We start from the raw sequence: 18,915 nt of genomic DNA, 5'->3' as shown, positions 1-18,915 counted from the left end.
CGGGAGAGGCCACAGCAGTGAGAGGCCCGCGTACCGCAAAAAAACAAACAAAAAACACTACTTTCTAATATGACATTCAGTTTTAGGTATCTGTTACTCTGGCGGTATTCTTGTTTGCCTCTATTTTTGCCAGTGAACCACGCCTCAGTCCTATTTAAAAGACAGAAATCCATTGGAAAGAAAAGTGATAGAAACAATAAGTAAACTGATCTGTTTTTATAATTAATCCTCTATGTCCAGTTTGATTAACTTATTATGGAATAGAAGTAGAATATCAGGTTTTTATTCCTATACCTCTTTATCATTAAAGTTAACCAAAAAAGTTGCATTCTCTTTTGTTTCATACTTACCAGGATACTGAAGGCTTGGAAATTATGAGAGATGACTAAGTTAATTTTACTGGTCATTTCTAAAAGTCACTATACCTTGATATACAGTCTTTCTAGTATTAACCATGACTCAATAATCGGCAAAAATCTTACAAATAAAATATTGAGATGCTTTATAAAGATGAGTCATTAGTTGCCATGTCATCCCACTGCTTCGTCACAGCTGCCAATGAGCTCCTCCAATAAAATCCATACTCACCTCAACCTGTAAGGCCTTGGGTGATCTGACCCTCTCCTCCTTCACTCCCTTCCTCTCATTCCACTCTCCTCCTTACTCAATGCTCTTTAACCACACAGGCTTTCCTTTTGTTCCTCGAACATACTGGGCTTATTCCCACCCCAGAGCCTTTGCAAGAATGCTTCACTCTGCCTGGAAAGCCTTTCACCCAGCCTTTCTTTGCCAGGTGGGATCCTTCCACCATTACAGTCGGACCAAAGGTCCCCTTTCTAGACAGGAGTAGTGCTGCCTCTCTATCTACTCTGTCTCAAAGCCCTGTTTTAGTTTTCTTTTTATCACTATCTAAAATTAACTTGTCTGTTTATCTGCCTCACATGCCTGTCCCCCAATTCTGTCATCTCCCCCAAAGAAGAAACCTTTTTCTTTTTCATTATTATAACCCAGTGCCTAGAACAGTGTCTGATACAATAAATATCTGTCAAATGACAGAATAAATTTATCTTCTCAAGAGTCTTTTCACATCTATTATCTCCTTTTATTCTCACAATAAATCTGTGAGATGAGTGGATGGAGTGTGATCAGGAATATTCAGACAAAGGTGACCATTCACGTATTATTCTACGGGGTGATGGAAGTTTTCTTAGAGAAAGAAACACAGAACCTGTGGCACTCGCCTTAAGTTAATATGCTTACATTTATTAGGAATGATAAGGGAACTGGTTTCCTGATCTATAATTTCTAGAGGCATACCCACTCAACTACTTGAAAAATAGTAAGCAGAATCCTCTCAAACATTTACATAAACTTTGTTTCGACTTCCAAAGAGTATGTACTGTTTTTAATGAAATTGAGAAAGTAATCCATAGACCTTTTAACAATTCAAACAATGCAAAGGTTTATAATCTAAACGCTAATAGTCACTTCTTTCTTCTCTTTACCAACCTCTTGTCATAAACAAAGGTAACAGTTTTGTGTCTCTTTAGGGAGTTGTCAATTCTCCCCAAATTGACCTATAGATTTAATGCAATTCAAAACAAAATCCCAGAAAGGTTTTTTTTTTTTGGTAGACATAGACAAGTTTCTTCTAAAATTTATACAAAAGGGCAAAGGACCAGGAATAGATGAAACAATCTTGAAAAAGAATACAGTGAAAGGATTTTTTTTTAAGATTTCCAGATTTATTTTATGCTATAGTAACAAGATTGTGGCATTAGAGGAGGACAGACACATAGATCAATGAAAACAGAATAGAGAGCCAGAAACAGTCCCACATATTTATGCCCAGCTGTTTTTTGACACAAAAGCAAAAGCAGTTCAATGAAGAAGAACAGCCTTTTCAACAAATGTTGCTGGAGCAGTGGACATTCAGAGGCAAAAAAGGAAGCTTGACCTAAACTTCACACCTTACATAAAAATTAACTCAAAATGGATCATGGACTTAAATATAAAACATAAAATAATAAAACTTCAAAAAATAGGAGAAAATACTTGGGACCTGTAGTTAGGCAAATAGTTCTTAGACTTGACATCAAAAGCATTATCCATAAAAGGAAAAGTTGATACATTGGACCTCATCAAAATTTAAAACTGATCAGTGAAAAATCTTGTTAAGCAACGGAAGACAAGCTACAGACTGGGAGAAAATATTTGCACCATCATGAAGCAGACAAAAGGACTTGTATTAGAATATATAAAGCACTCTCAAAACTCAACAGCAAAGAAACAATCAAATTAGAAAATGGGCCAAGGAAATGAACAGATATTTCACTAAAGATGATATGCAGATGGCAAATAAACACGTGAAAAGATGTTCAACATCCTTAGCCATTAGGGAAATGCAAATTAAAACCACAGTGAGATAGATATCACTATATCCTATCAGACTGGCAAAAACAAAAAACAGTGAAAGTAACAAATGCTGGTGAGGATGCAGAGAAACTGGATCACTCATGCTGCTGCTGGGAATGTAAAATGGCACAGTCACTCTGGAAAACCATCTGGCAGTTTCTTATAAAACTGAACATGAAAAATAAAACGAAGCAACAGACAAAACTACAACAACAACAACAACAAAAAAACGAGAAACAAAAACCAAACCCCCAAAACTGAACATGCCCTTACCCTATAACCCAGTAAGTCCACTTTGGGGCATTTAGCTCAGAGAAATGGAAAGCTATGCACATGAATGTTTATAACAGCTTTATTCATGATAGCCAAAAACTAGGAATGACCTAGTTATTCCTTTCAACAAGTGAATGTTTAAACAGACTGCTACATCCATTACCATGGAATACTACTCAGGAAAAGCACACAAAGATGCTCAACGTAAAAAGGAATGGATTACTGGTGCACACAACAACTTACATGGGTCTCAAGGGAATTGTGTTGAGTGAAAAGGCCAATCTCAAAAGCTGTACTGCACAATTTATATAATATTCTTGAAATGACAAAATTGTAAAAATGGAGAATAAGATGAGTGGTTGCCAGGAGTTAGGGATGGAGTGCGGAGTGGCAGGGTAAGTGTGGCTATTAAAAAGCAGCACAAGAGGGCTTCCCTGGTGGCGCAGTGGTTGAGAATCCGCCTGCCGATGCAGGGGTCACGGGTTCGTGCCCTGGTCCGGGAAGATCCCACATGCCGCGGAGCAACTAAGCCCGTGAGCCATGGCTGCTGAGCCTGCGCGTCCGGAGCCTGTGCTCCGCAAGGGGAGAGGCCACAGCAGTGAGAGGCCCGCATACCACAAAAAAAAAAAAAAAAGCAGCACAAGAGATCCTTGCAGCGACAGTATAGCTCTGTATCTTGACTTTGGTGGTAGTTGTGAATAGACATGAGATAAAATTGCACAGAACCGTATATCCATATACATACAAACACAGAGATGAGTGATGTAAAACTGGTAAATCTGAATAAGGTTGGTGGATTGTACCAATGTCAATTTTCTGGTTGTGATATTGCACTAAGCTTGTGTATTGGGTTGGCCAAAAAAGATGTTGTCACCGGGGGAAATTAAGTGAAAGGTATATGGAAACTCTCTGTCCTATTTCTTATAACCACACATGAATATACAATTATTTTAAAATAAAAGGTTAAGAAAATTAATAGTGACCTCTTTCACTTACCACCCTCTTGAAGTTAAATAACCTGTTTCTGTATCCTTCCACACGTGTTCCTATGCTTATATATACTTTTGGTTTTAACTTTGCAAAATGGGATCGTGTACTCTTCTACAACTTGGTTTATTTATTTTTCAAAATTTATTTATCTATCTAATTTTGGCTGCACTGGGTCTTTGTTGCCGTGCGTGGGCTTCCTCTAGCTGCGGCAAGCGGGGGCTACTCTTCGTTGCAGTGCGCAGGCTTCTCTTGTTGTGGAGCACGGGCTCTAGGCACGCGGGCTTCGGTAGTTGTGGCTTGCGGGCTCAGTAGTTGTAGCTCGTGGGCTCTAGAGAGCAGGCTCAGTAGTTGTAGTGCACGGGCTTAGTTGTTCTGCGGCATGTGGGATCTTCCCGGACCAGGGCTTGAACCCATGTCCCCTGCATTGGCAGGCGGATTCTTAACCACTGTGCCACCAGGGAAGTCCTACAACTTGCTTTTTTTACATAACAATGTTATCACGGACATCTTTCCAGTTAATACATGTAGATCTTCAGTTTTTACAGTATTCTGAATGCATTATTTTTAAATGGGTAATCCTACCAAGAATACAGGGAATAAAGACTTAGAACTTACCCCACTGTCTGTTCTGAGAAAAACAGAGGGTACTTCTCAATCGCCATGGAGCCAGTGGTGGGAGGTGCTGCTTTGTTCAGAATGAGTTTGGCCAAGATGGCCAGAGCTTCATCTTTGACCGCAGTGTCATCAGTCAAGAAGCAATTCTCAATATACAAGAGAAAGCTGGGTAGAAAAAGCTAAAAATAAGAAAGAAAATCACACTTATTAACAACAGATATAAATTTCAGAACACCTAATGAAGAGAAGATTCTAACACTTCCACAGAGAAGAAAAAGATGTCATAAATAAAGGCTCAGGAATCGTAATGACATCAGACCTCTGCAAAGGAACAGTGGAGGCCAGAAGACAATGGAGCAATGCCTGAAAAATGACAGAATCTAGAATGCTGTACCCAGGGTACTGGTGATGTAGTTTGAGGAGAGAATAAACACACTTACAGATGCACTAAATCTCAAAATTTTACTTCCATTCACCCTTTCTCAGGAACCTCTGGAGAATGTGTTTCATCAAAATAAGAGAGGAAACTATAATAAGAGAAAGACACGGGACCCAGGAAACAGGAGAGAGGCCAAGTCCTAGTATGACATCTGTGCAGTGGGCAGAGAAAGCAACCTGTTCAGACTTGAATGGCTCTAGGAGGAATGTCTCCAAAAAAGAAAAAAGAAAAACAAAGAGCTGCCAAATGATCTGCCAGCTTGCCACGTGAAAGACATTCTATGAGGCTGTTGGCAGACTCACCAGCAATTTCAAGTTTTTAAAGAATGAGGCAATTGGTAACTTCAGGAAAAATGAAAGGGTATACAAAAAAGGAAATGTAATTATAAAATACTCCTTGATTACAGAGATTAAGTATTTGATGAATATGAATTCAACCAAAATTTATGATGTAACTCTGTTGAGAAGATGAGAAGCGTAAAAGAACTAGAAATCCACCTACCCAGGAGGAAGCCTACAGATGAGGACTAAAACTAATGAGTCAAGGAAAAGCTGTATGTTCAGATGATTTAAAAATATAAAAGTAAATACTAGAAAAAAATAGCTAAAAATCATTAGATGTGCTTGTTCCTGGTGAGGAAGATGGGAGTCGGAATCAAGGGAGTGCCTTTTAGCCCTGTGCAACCTTTTAAACAACATACATAGAGTACTCTGAGAAAAACAAGTATTTTTAAAAAAGACCACAGGGAACAGGGGAGACAGCAAAGATGCAGCTGCTAAGAAAACCAGAGAGAAATAAAGAGCCCTCACTGGGCAGGAAGCAACAGGGCTAGGACATGTATAAAGAAGTGTTTTTCTGAGACAAATGAAAATATATATTATTAAAGACTAAAGTGGAAAATGAGAGAAGAGATACAGAGATTTCCATGAAGTATATTGTAGAATCACCAGTTAGAAGGATTGGCAAATGTTTTGAGGAGGGTGAGGGGCAAGGATAGAATAAACTCAGGATTTGATGAGAAAGATTTCTACCTCATTCTATCAGGTAGCAATTCATTCTGTAGCAATGAAATGAATTCATAACCCTCCTCCTATGCAAACTGTTTCAGAAACTATTTTCTATGCTTCAAATTCAGTTTAAGTTCCTTAAACCATTTTTTCCCCAAATTTATCACATGGTTCTATAACTTCCAAAAAGATTATTTAAAAAAAACAAATTGGTTACCTAGTATCATTTAAAGTGCTTAGCATGTGGAATACAGTTTCACATATGACCTAGAACTGGAATATAATTGCTGTAAAAAAAAATACATGAACTAAAACATCAAATACTTATTCTGTTCCTTTCAAAAAACAAACAAAATCACAGGATTTTTTTTTTTTTTTTTTTCCTGTATGCGGGCCTCTCACTGTTGTGGCCTCTCCCATTGCGGAGCACAGGCTCCAGATGTGCAGGCTCAGCGGCCATGGCTCGCGGGCCCAGCCGCTCCGTGGTATGTGGGATCTTCCCGGACCGGGGCACGAACCCGCGTCCCCTGCATCGGCAGGCGGATTCTCAACCACTGCGCCACCAGGGAAGCCCAAACTCACAGGATTTTTAAACTGATTATTTTATCCTGACAGATTTAAAACAAAACAAATCCAAGACTTAATATCTCACTCACCTGCTCAAACTGCTTCATAGCAAACATGACTTCCGAAAATCCCAAAATTAAGCATCTTTCAAATCTGCTCTCAAAAATCTGTGGACCACAGGCAAAGAATAGTAATGTAAATACAAAGAGAGTACTTTCCCATTCCTGAAAATAAAAACATCCGAAACCTCCAAGGTCCTCTAACTTGCAAAAGCAGGAAGTGTGGGAGGCTGGATACAAGTTAAAATAGTCATGGAAGGCAAAAAGAACTGGATTGTTGAATTTGCCACTGTGCAGATGGACACACCAGGTGCGAGACACAGGCACCGGGCCTTCCTCCTCGGGAAAGAAGCTACTAGAGTAAAGGTATGGTGGGCGCACTTCAACCAGTATTCTAAGTGCTCAGCCTTCTCCAAAGGGACTTATGAATGCAAAGGGTACTGTGATTCTAGTGATTACCCAGGGCTTTGCCTAAGAGCTGCTCCGTTCTTTCCCAGCTACAGAGAATTACAAAAGGGCAAGTAGCACAACTTTACACCTTCCTCTAAACTTTATACTGTTGCACTACATGAAGCTAGGAAGAACCTAACTGATCTATTTTCAATTCCACTTCCCTCCAATTCATCTTCTATTTTTATTTTTATTTTTATTTTTTTTTGTGGTACGCGGGCCTCTCACTGTTGGGGCCTCTCCCGTTGCGGAGCACAGGCTCCGGACGTGCAGGCTCAGCGGCCATGGCTCACGGGCCCAGCCGCTCCGCGGCATGTGGGATCTTCCCGGAGCAGGGCACGAACCCACGTCCCCTGCATCGGCAGGCGGACTCTCAACCACTGCGCCACCAGGGAAGCCCCAATTCATCTTCTAAACGCACTAGAATGCCAATCTCATTAAATCATTTCCCTGCTTAACATTTTTCCAGGGCCCTCCACTACTTGGTGGATAAAATCCAACCGAACTTTTCAAAGCCAAGCAAAGCCTTGATAATATACATCACACTTCAGGTGTCCATGTGCCCAGCAGCATAGATTTTTGAACACATTTTTGCCAATATCTCTCCTAGAGTTTTCAACACCTTCTCTGACTGGCAGACTGCTCTTCAACCTTCAAGGACTATCCAAAATATTAGTCCTTTGAAAAGCTTTCTCTGTCCCTCAACCCCAGACAGAATTCACTTTATGTTTCGACGTGACATAAATAGATTGATTCAACAGATTTTAACTACATACTCCCAGGGCCCCACTTCCCTAACAATAAAAAATCACAGGCAGGGCTTCCCTGGTGGTGTAGTGGTTAAGAATCCACCTGCCAATGCAGGGGACATGGGTTCGAGCCCTGGTCTGGGAAGATCCCACGTGCCGCAGAGCAACTAAGCCCGTGCACCACAACTACTACTGAGCCTGTGCTCTAGAGCCCGTGAGCCACAACTACTGAAGCCCACGTGCCTAGAACCCATGCTCCGCGACGGGAAGCCACCGCACCGCAATGAAGAGCAGTCCCCGCTCGCCATAACTAGAGAAAGCCTGCACGCCACAACAAAGACCCAACACAGCCAAAAATAAAAATAAATAAATAAATTAAAAAAACACTCACAGGCAATAAATAAATAAATAAGTAAATAAATAAATAAAAGTGTCCACTCTACAATATCTAGTCCATAGCCTGAACTTGGTTAAGTAAATATTTGTTTGGTGAATATCTGCTGAACAGATTTAGCTTTTATCACATTTCGTTTTGCTTATTTCCATTAGGGCACGTGATTCACATCTCCTCAACAAGATTATAAATTCCCTGAAGACAGAGCCTTTGACAAGCTTCATTCTTATTCCCCAGAAGGCTTACTCAAAGCTAACTACTCAGTTAACTACTCAGTTAATATTTGCAAAAGTAAATTACTTTTTCTATGGTTTCTTTGATGAGGGTCTCTGGCAAGGAAACATTTTCACCTAGGATCAAAGCAGAAATTACATCCAAGAGGGTCTCCCGGCAAGATGTGGAGAGATGGGCTATTTGTAATGTTTGAGACAATACCTGTAAAATAAAAGGAAAAACAATGCACACTTAGCAATCAGCTTCTAATGAATAGGCTCTAAGCAAATTAAGTTGGGAACTCACTTTACAAACGTCAACGGGTTTGGTTATCTTTGATCCATTTCCATGTTTTACAAGTATCAGATATGTTTCTAACAACCTTTTAAACTGTTCAGAACTTTCCCCACAGTTAGTCTTGGTTACTTTTGTGTGTAGATCCAGGAGTGATTCCTGCAAATGAAGAATTTATAAGAAAGAATAACTACCAAAGATCAAACTCATCTGTTAATTTAATAGTGAAAATATTGTGTGAAGCAGTTCAAATTTTCACATTCTTTTTCTGTGAAAGAAAAAGACACATTTACTGGGAGTCAGTAATGATAACCGCTAACATTTCTGAATGCACTGTTTTAAGTTCTTTACAAGTATTCCCTCATAATTGTCACTGGCAGGGAATACTATTATCCCCATTTCCCAGATGAAAAAACTGAGGACCAGAGACTTAAATTTTCCCAAGTCACACTAGCAGTAAGTGACAAAGCCAGGATTCAGAGGCCTCTGGCTCCAAAGCCTGTGCTCTTAGCCACTATGCTCTACTACATCTCAGGATATCAAAGCACGTAAAAATAGTACAGGGGATAGAGGGAAGGAGAATCCTAGTAAATGTATAAAAATATGATGACAACGATTATAAAATACAATCTCCAGGAGTGATCTGCTAAATTAAGAACAACAATCAACTCTTAGACTCCTAATTACACACAAATACTTAAAAATCAGAACTCACTTGCAAACATTCAAAAAATATACCAAAATGTTCCTTGTAGACATAGAACGCTGTGGATTTGACCATGTTTTTGAGTGTTTCTCCAACTAAAATCCATGGAAGTTGAGTTTCTGTTTCAGTAACTGGTCCTAGCTTTTGCAAAATTAGCTTCACTGCCTGTGGGAATGCAAGAATCGAGAAAATGCACATGCACACTCTTACTCTCAAGTATTACATTGGTATTTCCCTCTCCGATTATTCCCCACTCTGCTCAAGCTACCTTAAAATCTGACCCAGGATAATCAAGGATATGGCAGCTCTGGTGGTTAACTACGTGTCCCAAAAGACTTTCCAAACTAGGACGGGGAATTTTATCACACAGTACCCCACCCCTGCCCCCCATCGATCAATTTATGTCACCTTCTAGCATCCAGGATGAAGAAGAGAGCAGTGATTTAAAAAATTTTTTGATTGACTGACTGATTTTTTGGCTGTGCTGCACGGCACGTGAGATCTTAGTTCCCCAACCAGGGATTAAACCCATGCCCCCTGCAGTGGAAGTGCAGTCTTTTTTTTTTTTTTTTTTTTTTTGTGCTGTACGGGGGCCTCTCACTGCTGTGGCCTCTTCCGCTGCGGAGCACAGGCTCCAGACGCGCAGGCCCAGCGGCCATGGCTCACGGGCCCAGCCGCTCCACAGCATGTGGGATCTTCCCGGACCGGGACACGAACGCGTATCCCCTGCATCGGCAGGTGGACTCTCAACCACTGCGCCACCAGGGAAGTCCAAGGGCAGAGTCTTAACCACTGGACCACCAGGGAAGTCCTGAGCAGTGATTTTTTTACCTAATAACCCAGGGCCTACAGTAGGTAAGCATTGTTTTTAAAGCCCTAACACGCCCCATTGAATGTTTTCTATTTATTCTAGGCAATCCTCTCTCCAAGTCGTCTGTGTAAATCTTATTTATTTTCTTTTAATCCCTTTCACATCGATTCAAGGAACTCCTCCCAGTTATTTACCGTCTCTGTACAGGAGTGAAACATATTTCTAACTCCTTTGCACATTTCAAAGAGCAACTGTCCAACTCCTTCTACTTTTTCCGGATGTTCATCAAGATCAAGAAACATTAAATTGAAAAGTGCATTTTTATCAGAAACCTAAAACACAAAATGCAAATGGAAAACTGTATTTACAACATAAACATATACTAATGAATAATTATTATTTGCTATTCTAAAGATTCATATTTAAACATAATTAGGATAAAAATTCTGAAAGGAATAGTGACACTTGCAATGATTTCAAACTGCTGCAAGAGTATATTATCACTTGTAATATCACACAAAAGAGTGATTAATTCATTGGTATAATATGAAGGTATGTACCAAGAAAAACTACATAAGGCAACATTCTATCTTTTAAAGTAAATAGTATGCTTATATTTTACGGTATAAAAGAAATTTAATAGCAATGTTTTTGTTTTATTACAAAAATGCTATTAAAAACAAACACAAATGACACTATACAATCAGTTCCTTCCAGGAAATTTTTATAAAAATTTCTGTTTATCTCACTGTTCATGCATAGACTGACTTGAATTAGAGAATATGTATATACACTAAGTAAGAATAAAAGAGTGACCCCAATTATTTCACATTAGTGAGCAAAAACCACCTTATGGTGAGATAAACTCAAAACAGTAACAGGTTTCTCTTTATATAAAAAATATTAGTCCATAATAACTATATTATAAAAGATATCTGCTTCCATTCATCAGATTCTTGAGGATTAATGAGCAATAAACACATAAATGATCAAACTAACCTTTCTCATCAAAAAAGTAAAGCTTTCAGCAGCAAAATTTCTTATATGTAGTTTTCTATGAGCCAGGAGTGTACTATACATGCTATAAATGAAAAAATAAGACATGTTCAATTAATCATTAATCATTTTAATAAAGATGTACTGCATGTTAACTATATGCTTAACACTGTGCAAGGTATGCAAGAAAGACGTAGCAGGTATAATAACATAAGCAGTTTAAAATCTCATTCGATTACCACGACACCCACATGTCAAACAGAAGACTGAAGGTCACAGACATTAAGAATCCTAGGATTGGTGGCACTGGTCTTATAGGAAAGACTATGAAAAGTTGAAACTTGTAGTGATCCCTGAAAGACAGGAAGAATCCAGGTGGGGACTGGAGGGCATATTACCAGAGATCAGAGCAAGAGACAACACGGGGTGAGCAGAAGTGATCACAGTCAAGGGATAACAGAGAGGGACTTCCCTGGTAGCGCAGTGGTTAAGAATCCACCTGCCAATGCAGGGGACATGGGTTCGAGCCCCGGTCCGGGAAGATCCCACGTGCCACGGAGCAACTAAGCCCGTGCACCACAACTACTGAGCCTGCACTCTAGAGCCCGCGAGCCACAACTACTGAGCCCAAGTGCCACAACTACTCAGACCCGCGCCTGGAGCCCGTGCTCTGCAACAAGAGAAGCACCGCAAGGAGAAGCCCAGGCACCACAATGAAGAGTAGCCCCCGCCCGCTGCAACTAAGAAAGCTCGTGCATGGCAACGAAGACCCAACACAGCCAAAAAAAAAATAAATAAATAAATAAATTTTTTTTTAAAAAAGAGAGAGATATCAGAGAGGCTGGTCTGTCTAAAGGAAGAAGGATGATATGGGTGGGGAAGGCAGCTCCACATAAAGCTGCTCAAGTCAACAGGTGGCTTTGAACACTAAGCAAAGGAGTGGGGACTCTAGCTTACATTTAAGTAAGCACTTACTACGTTACTTCATCTAATCAGCACAACGACTCTGTGGGGTAGGAACTATTATCCCCATCCTATAGATAACGAAATAGGGGCAGAAAGGCTACGCAACAGACTCAAAGTCATACAGCCATGCAGCTATAACTAAATGATGACTCCTATAATCACACTGTTTAAACTGGTCTCCCAAATGAAAGAAGAGCATGGAATATATCTCTCCTATTTCTGCCATATCCCCAGCACCTAATTGTTCCTTGGTCATAGCAGGTACAAACAAGTGTTGGCTGAATAAGAAATGAATAATTTCAGAAAGAGAAACTGGGCACCAGTATAGGATGATATAAAGGAAGAAAGAAGAGGCTGGCAGTCCAACTAGTAAGTTATTCAAGTCATAAAAGCTTGGGCAGGGCTTCCGTGGTGGCGCAGTGGTTGAGAGTCCGCCTGCCGATACAGGAGACGCGGGTTCGTGCCGCGGAGCGGCTGGGCCCATGAGCCATGGCCGCTGGGCCTGCGCGTCCGGAGCCTGTGCTCCGCAGCGGGAAAGGCCACAGCAATGAGAGGCCCGCGTACAGAAAAAAAAAAAAAAAAAAAAAAAAAAAAAGCTTGGGCAAACAAGGGCACGAAAGAGGGCCAGTGGCAGAGGGAAATGGCAATGGATGAACCCAAGAGACATTTCAAGAGTCCCTGCAATGAAACAAAGACCTTACAGTATCCACAAGGCCCTTAAGGGTCAGGCCCCCTACCACCACATCTCCGCCATCGCCTGATTACTCTCCCCCTATACATGCTGCTGCACCACCCAGGCTTCCTCACTGTTCCTCGCTCATGCCAGCCCCAGGCCCAAGATGTTCTCCCCCTGATAAACTGTGAACTTCATGAGAAGAGGGATTTTTATCTGGTTTGTTTGTGAGTGCATCTCAAGCCTGATACACAGTGTACATTAAATAGTCACTGGATTGTGTACGTGAATAGCAGAATCAAGAAGATGTGAAGTCCTTGAAGACAACTGGGTCAAAGATGCCTCTAAGTGGCCAAATCTCAGTGATGGGAAGAAAGATGGTATCACCGTTAGAAACTGGACGACCAAACAAGGCCTGGCATTGAGTACATATTTACTGAACACACGAATGAATGAGAAGAGCTGGCTTGAACAGGAATGTGTAGACTCTGATTTCAACAACAGTCAAGTGAAACTATCCGGGCTGTTGAAGATGTCATACTGAAAGCAAATAAATTTATAACTGGAGAGCCTGACTCAGGAGATATAAAAGTAACAGCAGAAGTCACGAAACCAAGTAGACTATATATCCCCCAAGATCTTGCTGGTCTTTAATGAAGTAATCTCAGTTTCTAATACGTTTTACCAAAATCTTCATAGAGAACTAGTGAAGGTCAGAAAAATATTTCTTCCTCATTCCGTGTTCAAAGGAGGGTAGAGTGAAGGGAGGTGGTACAAAAACAAAATCGACAGTCCTATCCCATATCCATACTTATACTGGGTTGGGGTAAAAGGTTAATTGTACGAGTTCCTGTGCCAAATGAAGTATGTAGAAGTAATCAGGACACCAAGTAGAAAATTCCATTAAGTCCCAGATTGAAATAGATTACAAACAATCTTTGCCTTGCTTTAAACAAAAAGCTGGTACAGAATTCATTCTCTTTCCCTGTCCACACTTACAAATACTGAGTGTCTCTTTTGGCTTAATCAGTATTTTAGGGGCTAAGAAAATGCAAATATTTAAGATGGGGTTGTTGAAGAGTTTATAGGTTTGTAGAGACCACCATTACATTAGAACAAACGATTATAACAGAAGTAGTGTGACATAAGTGGTATAGAATGCCAGACGTGTTCGGAGTACAAAGCTCTGATTTCTGGACAAGGTGCCTGGGTATGTATGTGGAAGCTATGGATTCAAGTCAGGCTTTGATGGTGGGGGCTTTGATTTCGATAGCTGGGCATAAGAGAAGGTCAGGTCAATGCGGACTGATGGAACAGACTATGGACCACTTTGGCTGGAGAACCAACTTTTTATAAGAAAGTAATTAGAGACTGAGCTGGAAAGGAAGTTTGGCATCCAACTGAAGACAGGGAAAAGGCAATTAAAGAACATATTAAAGTTAGGTAGCCATGTTAGCAGGTGCAAGTGACAGGTATTATGCATGTTTTCATTAAATACAGATGGGAGTCAGAAAGTCTCTGCTGGTTGTCAGTGTCAATAAAAACTGCCCTTGACCAAAAAATTAAAAGTTAAAACCTTAAATGCTAAAAAATATCACTGTAGAAGAGGATCATTCTACTTAGGGGCTTCAAGCACACAGTTATTTCCACAGAGGCAATCTTGACTATTTGACATATGTATATTGCTTTGGCTTTCACAACTGATGCAGATGGGGAGCAGAAGTGACTGCAAATGGGCATGAGAAATGTCTTGGAGATGATGGAAATGTTCTTAAATTGGATTGTGGTGATGGTTGCATAACTTTATAAATTTACTAAACAGCACTGAATCATATATAAAATAAAATAAAATTTTAAAGCACAAAAAAAAAAAAAAAAGAAGAAAAGAAAAACCCATGTGTGAGAGAGAAAAGGTCACCTGTATATACTGGACATGTCCTTCACCATTAGTCTCCACAGGTACTTGTACAGATAGGACAGCGAGGTGAAAGCCCATTCTAACAATTCCGTGTCCTGAGTCTCCAGGATTGAAGTGATAGTCAGGAAAAAATCCTGAAAATGGGGATAGAAGTCCGTCTGCAGATCTCGTGCCAACTGTACAACTAAACTGGATGAAAGAAAATAAGGAGAGGTAACTGATTCTGATACACGTAGATCAAAAACCAAATACTACAGATCTGTTTCACAAATGATAACCTATCGCCTATGATGAAAGGATTAATTAAAGCTACTAAACGAAGTCTCAAGAGAGGTATAAAATTTTTCACGTTTTAAGAGTTGAGCAAAGAAATCAGGCTAGAGCTTGTACCTTCCATCACAAGTTATAGTCAATCATCCCTATAGTGTCAAAGAAAAATCAGGTTCTTTTTATAAAAGGATAAAAAGCAAAAAAGTATACCCCTAAGATTCTGCTTTACAGTAATGTACTGATATTTTCATCTAACAAAAAAAGGTAAATTCTTGTTTCTAAATTACAAACACCACATCTAAAGCATATGTAGCTATAAAACAACCTTTCTTAAAATTCAGATAAATGTCGTTGCCTTTCTTTCAACATGCTACTTACTCCAAAAGGGGTTGATAGGCATAACTGTTCTTGACTTGCAGGTGAGTCTTCAAACTCTGAACTATCTCATTTTGATGATAGACTAGCTGATTGAAAGACTGGCATTTGTCAATAACTTCTTTGTAAAATTTCCCTGGATGGGGAAAAAAAAAAAAAGAATAAGTTCTGCTTTTCCATAATACCAATATTTAGCTGTTTTGACCATATACAGTACAAATGATGGGTGAATAAAATAGAAACAAAAATACCAAAGTGCTCCGTAAGGTTCAGTTCTCTCCACTTCAGTAGACCCTCAAAAAAGTAGGTTTCAACTTCCTGCCAAGATTAAAGCAGTCCATTAATCAGACAACTCAAAGAAAACTATAATCAAAGTAAATAAGAATAATGATACATTAATACCTTAAAACAGTGATGATAGTCAAGAGCTGAAAAATTCCTCTTAGTTTTTTTTTAAACAGGGCATTAACTAACATACCTAAAAAAGCAATCAGGTGTAAAATATGGGCAGAACATTTAAAACTATGTAATAGTCACACTAAAAAACTTTTTTTTCTGTTTTTCACAATTTTAGGCCAAGAAAAATGTTGACTCTTACAGTTCTTTCATTCTGCTTTTGGAAATATGAATTGCTACAACCTTATAGAGAAGTAATCTGGCATTTCTATTAAAATTAAAAACAAGTATGTCCTTTGATCCAGCAATTCCCTTTTTGGAGATATTTCTTCTAAAATTTGTAAATATACAAGTATAAAGACATTCATTCAGCTTTATTGTAGTGGGGGGGGGGAACATAAAAAAGCCTAAATATCCAACAAAAGGAAAATGGTTGGTATACATACTATGGTTTGTACATAATAAGGTATATTATGTGGCTATTAAAAAGAATTATATCTATTATTAAATTAGAAGAATGTTGATAGTATACTTTCAAAGTGAGAAAAGCAAGTTTCATAGTGAAGTATATGGTAGGAACCAATTTTTCTTAAAAAAAAAAAAAAAAGACCTCTGTAAGTGTTTGCACATATTTATATGATAGAAAAGTTCTTACTTAGATGACTACCAAATCATCACAACTGGTTACCCTGACTCCAGCGCAACTGGTTGTTCTTTCCTCCACATTAAAGCCAGAGAGATCTAAAATTTACAACTGATCATGTCACACATCCCCCTGCCTTATAATCCCAGAATGACTTCCCATAGCTTCAGATGAATCCAAACTTAGCTTGACATACGAAGCCCTTCATGGTCCTTGATTATCTCTTCAGCTTTATCTCTCACCAGCTACCCCCTTCGCCCATCTGCAGTCTCCATCAACATAAACAAACATCCCACATGCACTTATAAGCATACTGAAATGCTCTGGAGATTCTTGAATGTGACATGATTTCTTTAGCCTCTGTTCCTTTATAAAGGCTTCTTCCTCAGCCTGAAACAGCCTTTCCTGTTCCTTACCATGCTAAAACCTATACAAACAAGACTCAATTCAGGTATCACCTTGTCTACTTCACCTTTTTTGACACCTCACCTTACACCCTCACAGAATCTAGGTTAGGATCCCTTCACGGTGAGTTCCCAAAGCATTATGTGCCTACCTAGATAACATCATTAACACACTGAATTCAAATATTGGAGACAAGGCATTCAAAGAGATAGTGAGTGGAGTCTGACTAGAGTCAAGTGAAAACTAGTCAAAACTGACGTTGAATCCCTAATTGAAAGGCACGTTATACAGAACCTTAAAAGGCTGGCAGAGAAATAATGACTTGATGCAGTGAAAATCAAGATTTTTGAGTAGAGGTGTGACTGAGTTACAGCATGGATAGAACTAGAAAAAATTATGTGGTTTAGCTCCTCCATGTTTTTTAATAAAGGAGGAAACTGAGCCCCAGCAAAGTGACTTGCTCAAAACCTCTTTAAAATTGTAGTTTCAGAAATATGGATTTGTAGCAGTACTCGGAATACGCATGGTAAGGCAGTGGCTGGAATCAGAAGCCACCTGAGAATCAAGTAAATTTTCTAACACCACATCACCCAATAGAACTTTCAGCAATGATGGAAAATGTTCCATATCTGCACTTGGTCAGTATGGTAGCAACTAGCCACATATGGCTACTGAGCATTAGAATTTTTAATTTACTTTACTTTAAATCTAATTTGTTATGTGTGGCTACTGTTTGAGACAGCACAAGTCTAATGCATTTCATGTTCATAAAAGAATGGCTTGAGAAACAATTCACTTCAAAGAGAATCTAAAAAACCAACTATGAACACTTGAAGATCAGCTCATTTAACATTCTCTTACCTCATCATAGCTTGCAGTTCTATCAATCCGGTGAATAATATCGATATTCACATTTCCCAATCGTTCAGCAAACGTAAGAAACTGAGGGGGAGAAGTATATTTACAATACATCCACATTTTATACTTATCATATCTTGAATATCTGTTTGAGTGCTGTATAACAATCATATGTGGAAACTTTCCTTGTGAAAGTATAAAGTTTAAAGGTTCAATGTGCCTCCTTACATTCTATCATTAGAAATAATGTTATGCTTCGCTTTCAATTTCAGAGTTGTATTTTCAATCATAAAATGTATAACTGAGTTTTACAACTAGAAGTAGACATCACTGATAAATCACAAACGATAACTTTAAAAACAAACTGAAAGACAAATGCACTGCACTACTGTACGGAGATAATGAAATATTTCTATGGATGTATTTGCAAAATGTCATTTCAAACAAAATTTCCATGCTAGACTGGTGGACTGACCTGGGTAAAAGTTAGCAACGTGGCCTCGCCAGATCTACTGCTAGGTTTCATACCCTGCTGCAAGTACAGGATCTGGCTAAGTCGTGGCAACAACAGTGTTTTTAAACATATACATACCTACGGCTGTAGAGTAACAAATACACCCTCACGGAGCAAACCGGGAAAGTGGTGTAGTAGCCAGTAGGTGGAAATCACTTACCTCCTCCCACCGGCCCGCCCCCCATTCGGTCTTCAAGGATGAAAGAGCAGGAAAGAATTCCTAAGCAGTTAGTTTGTGACACTGAATTTAACCCTGGCCTGAAGAGAAGTAGCCAGGCCAGAAGCCACAAAACATGGGCGAAATCTTCAGTTGAAGCTTCCTTCCCCATCCCATATTTACTACACCCGGAGAGAGAGAGGCTCTTTTGCTAGAGCCTCCGGACAAACGACTTCCGCTCGGCCCGGAGCACTGTAGCCCCGGGAATCCCGCTCAGAACTAGTCCCACGGCCAAGTTTCTTCACTCACCCGGTAAGTGTTCTCGATCTTGTGGGAAACTGGCTTTGCCTTCATGGCTGCAGAGGGGCGGCGGCCCGCGAGGATCTCGGAAAAGGTTGAAGGGATGCTACTGACTGTAGACAAGGGAAACTGGGTCCCACACTTGCACTCCCACGTACGCAGACTCTTTCTCACGTGCAGCTTGAGCCCCTGGGCGCCGCCATGTTGAAGACGGGTAGCCGGCTGAGCGGATCACGTGGGCGGAAGAAGCGGACGGAGCAGGCGCGCCCGCCCCCTGCAGCCGGCTGGAGATTGGGAGGCTCTGGCTGAGTGGGTGTGTGGGTACGGAGTGTTTTCAAGTCTCTTCAGTAAAGGTTTATGAGAAAAATGTGTATTTTTATCATAAAAGAAAACATGCCTGTCATCGTTAACAGCCAACGACTACTACCTGTCACTATGTATACTGCACCAGTCAAAGCTCTT

The 18,915-nt window shown here is 39.9% G+C and overlaps 1 protein-coding gene across 1 annotated transcript in view; it reads right to left on the bottom strand.

Moving 5' to 3' along the window:
* Nucleotides 1–18,677, bottom strand: part of UTP20 (UTP20 small subunit processome component) — a 96,794-nt gene extending 78,117 nt beyond the window's left edge. Inside the window, exons 1-12 of the mRNA XM_059081891.2 lie at nt 18,463–18,677; nt 17,486–17,566; nt 15,432–15,498; nt 15,184–15,316; nt 14,536–14,724; nt 10,982–11,063; nt 10,177–10,314; nt 9,181–9,336; nt 8,478–8,624; nt 8,259–8,393; nt 6,396–6,473; nt 4,294–4,472 (exon numbers count right to left, since the gene is read on the bottom strand). Coding sequence (XP_058937874.1) covers nt 4,294–4,472; nt 6,396–6,473; nt 8,259–8,393; nt 8,478–8,624; nt 9,181–9,336; nt 10,177–10,314; nt 10,982–11,063; nt 14,536–14,724; nt 15,184–15,316; nt 15,432–15,498; nt 17,486–17,566; nt 18,463–18,507 — 1,430 coding nt within the window. The 5' untranslated portion in view covers nt 18,508–18,677. The remainder of the gene's footprint in view (nt 1–4,293; nt 4,473–6,395; nt 6,474–8,258; nt 8,394–8,477; nt 8,625–9,180; nt 9,337–10,176; nt 10,315–10,981; nt 11,064–14,535; nt 14,725–15,183; nt 15,317–15,431; nt 15,499–17,485; nt 17,567–18,462) is intronic.
* Nucleotides 18,678–18,915: the final 238 nt, after the last annotated feature.

Source organism: Kogia breviceps, chromosome 12, assembly GCF_026419965.1.
Source record: "Kogia breviceps isolate mKogBre1 chromosome 12, mKogBre1 haplotype 1, whole genome shotgun sequence".
In the NCBI taxonomy this organism is placed as follows: Eukaryota; Metazoa; Chordata; class Mammalia; order Artiodactyla; family Physeteridae; genus Kogia; species Kogia breviceps.
This window is presented reverse-complemented; position numbering and strand designations above follow the sequence as displayed.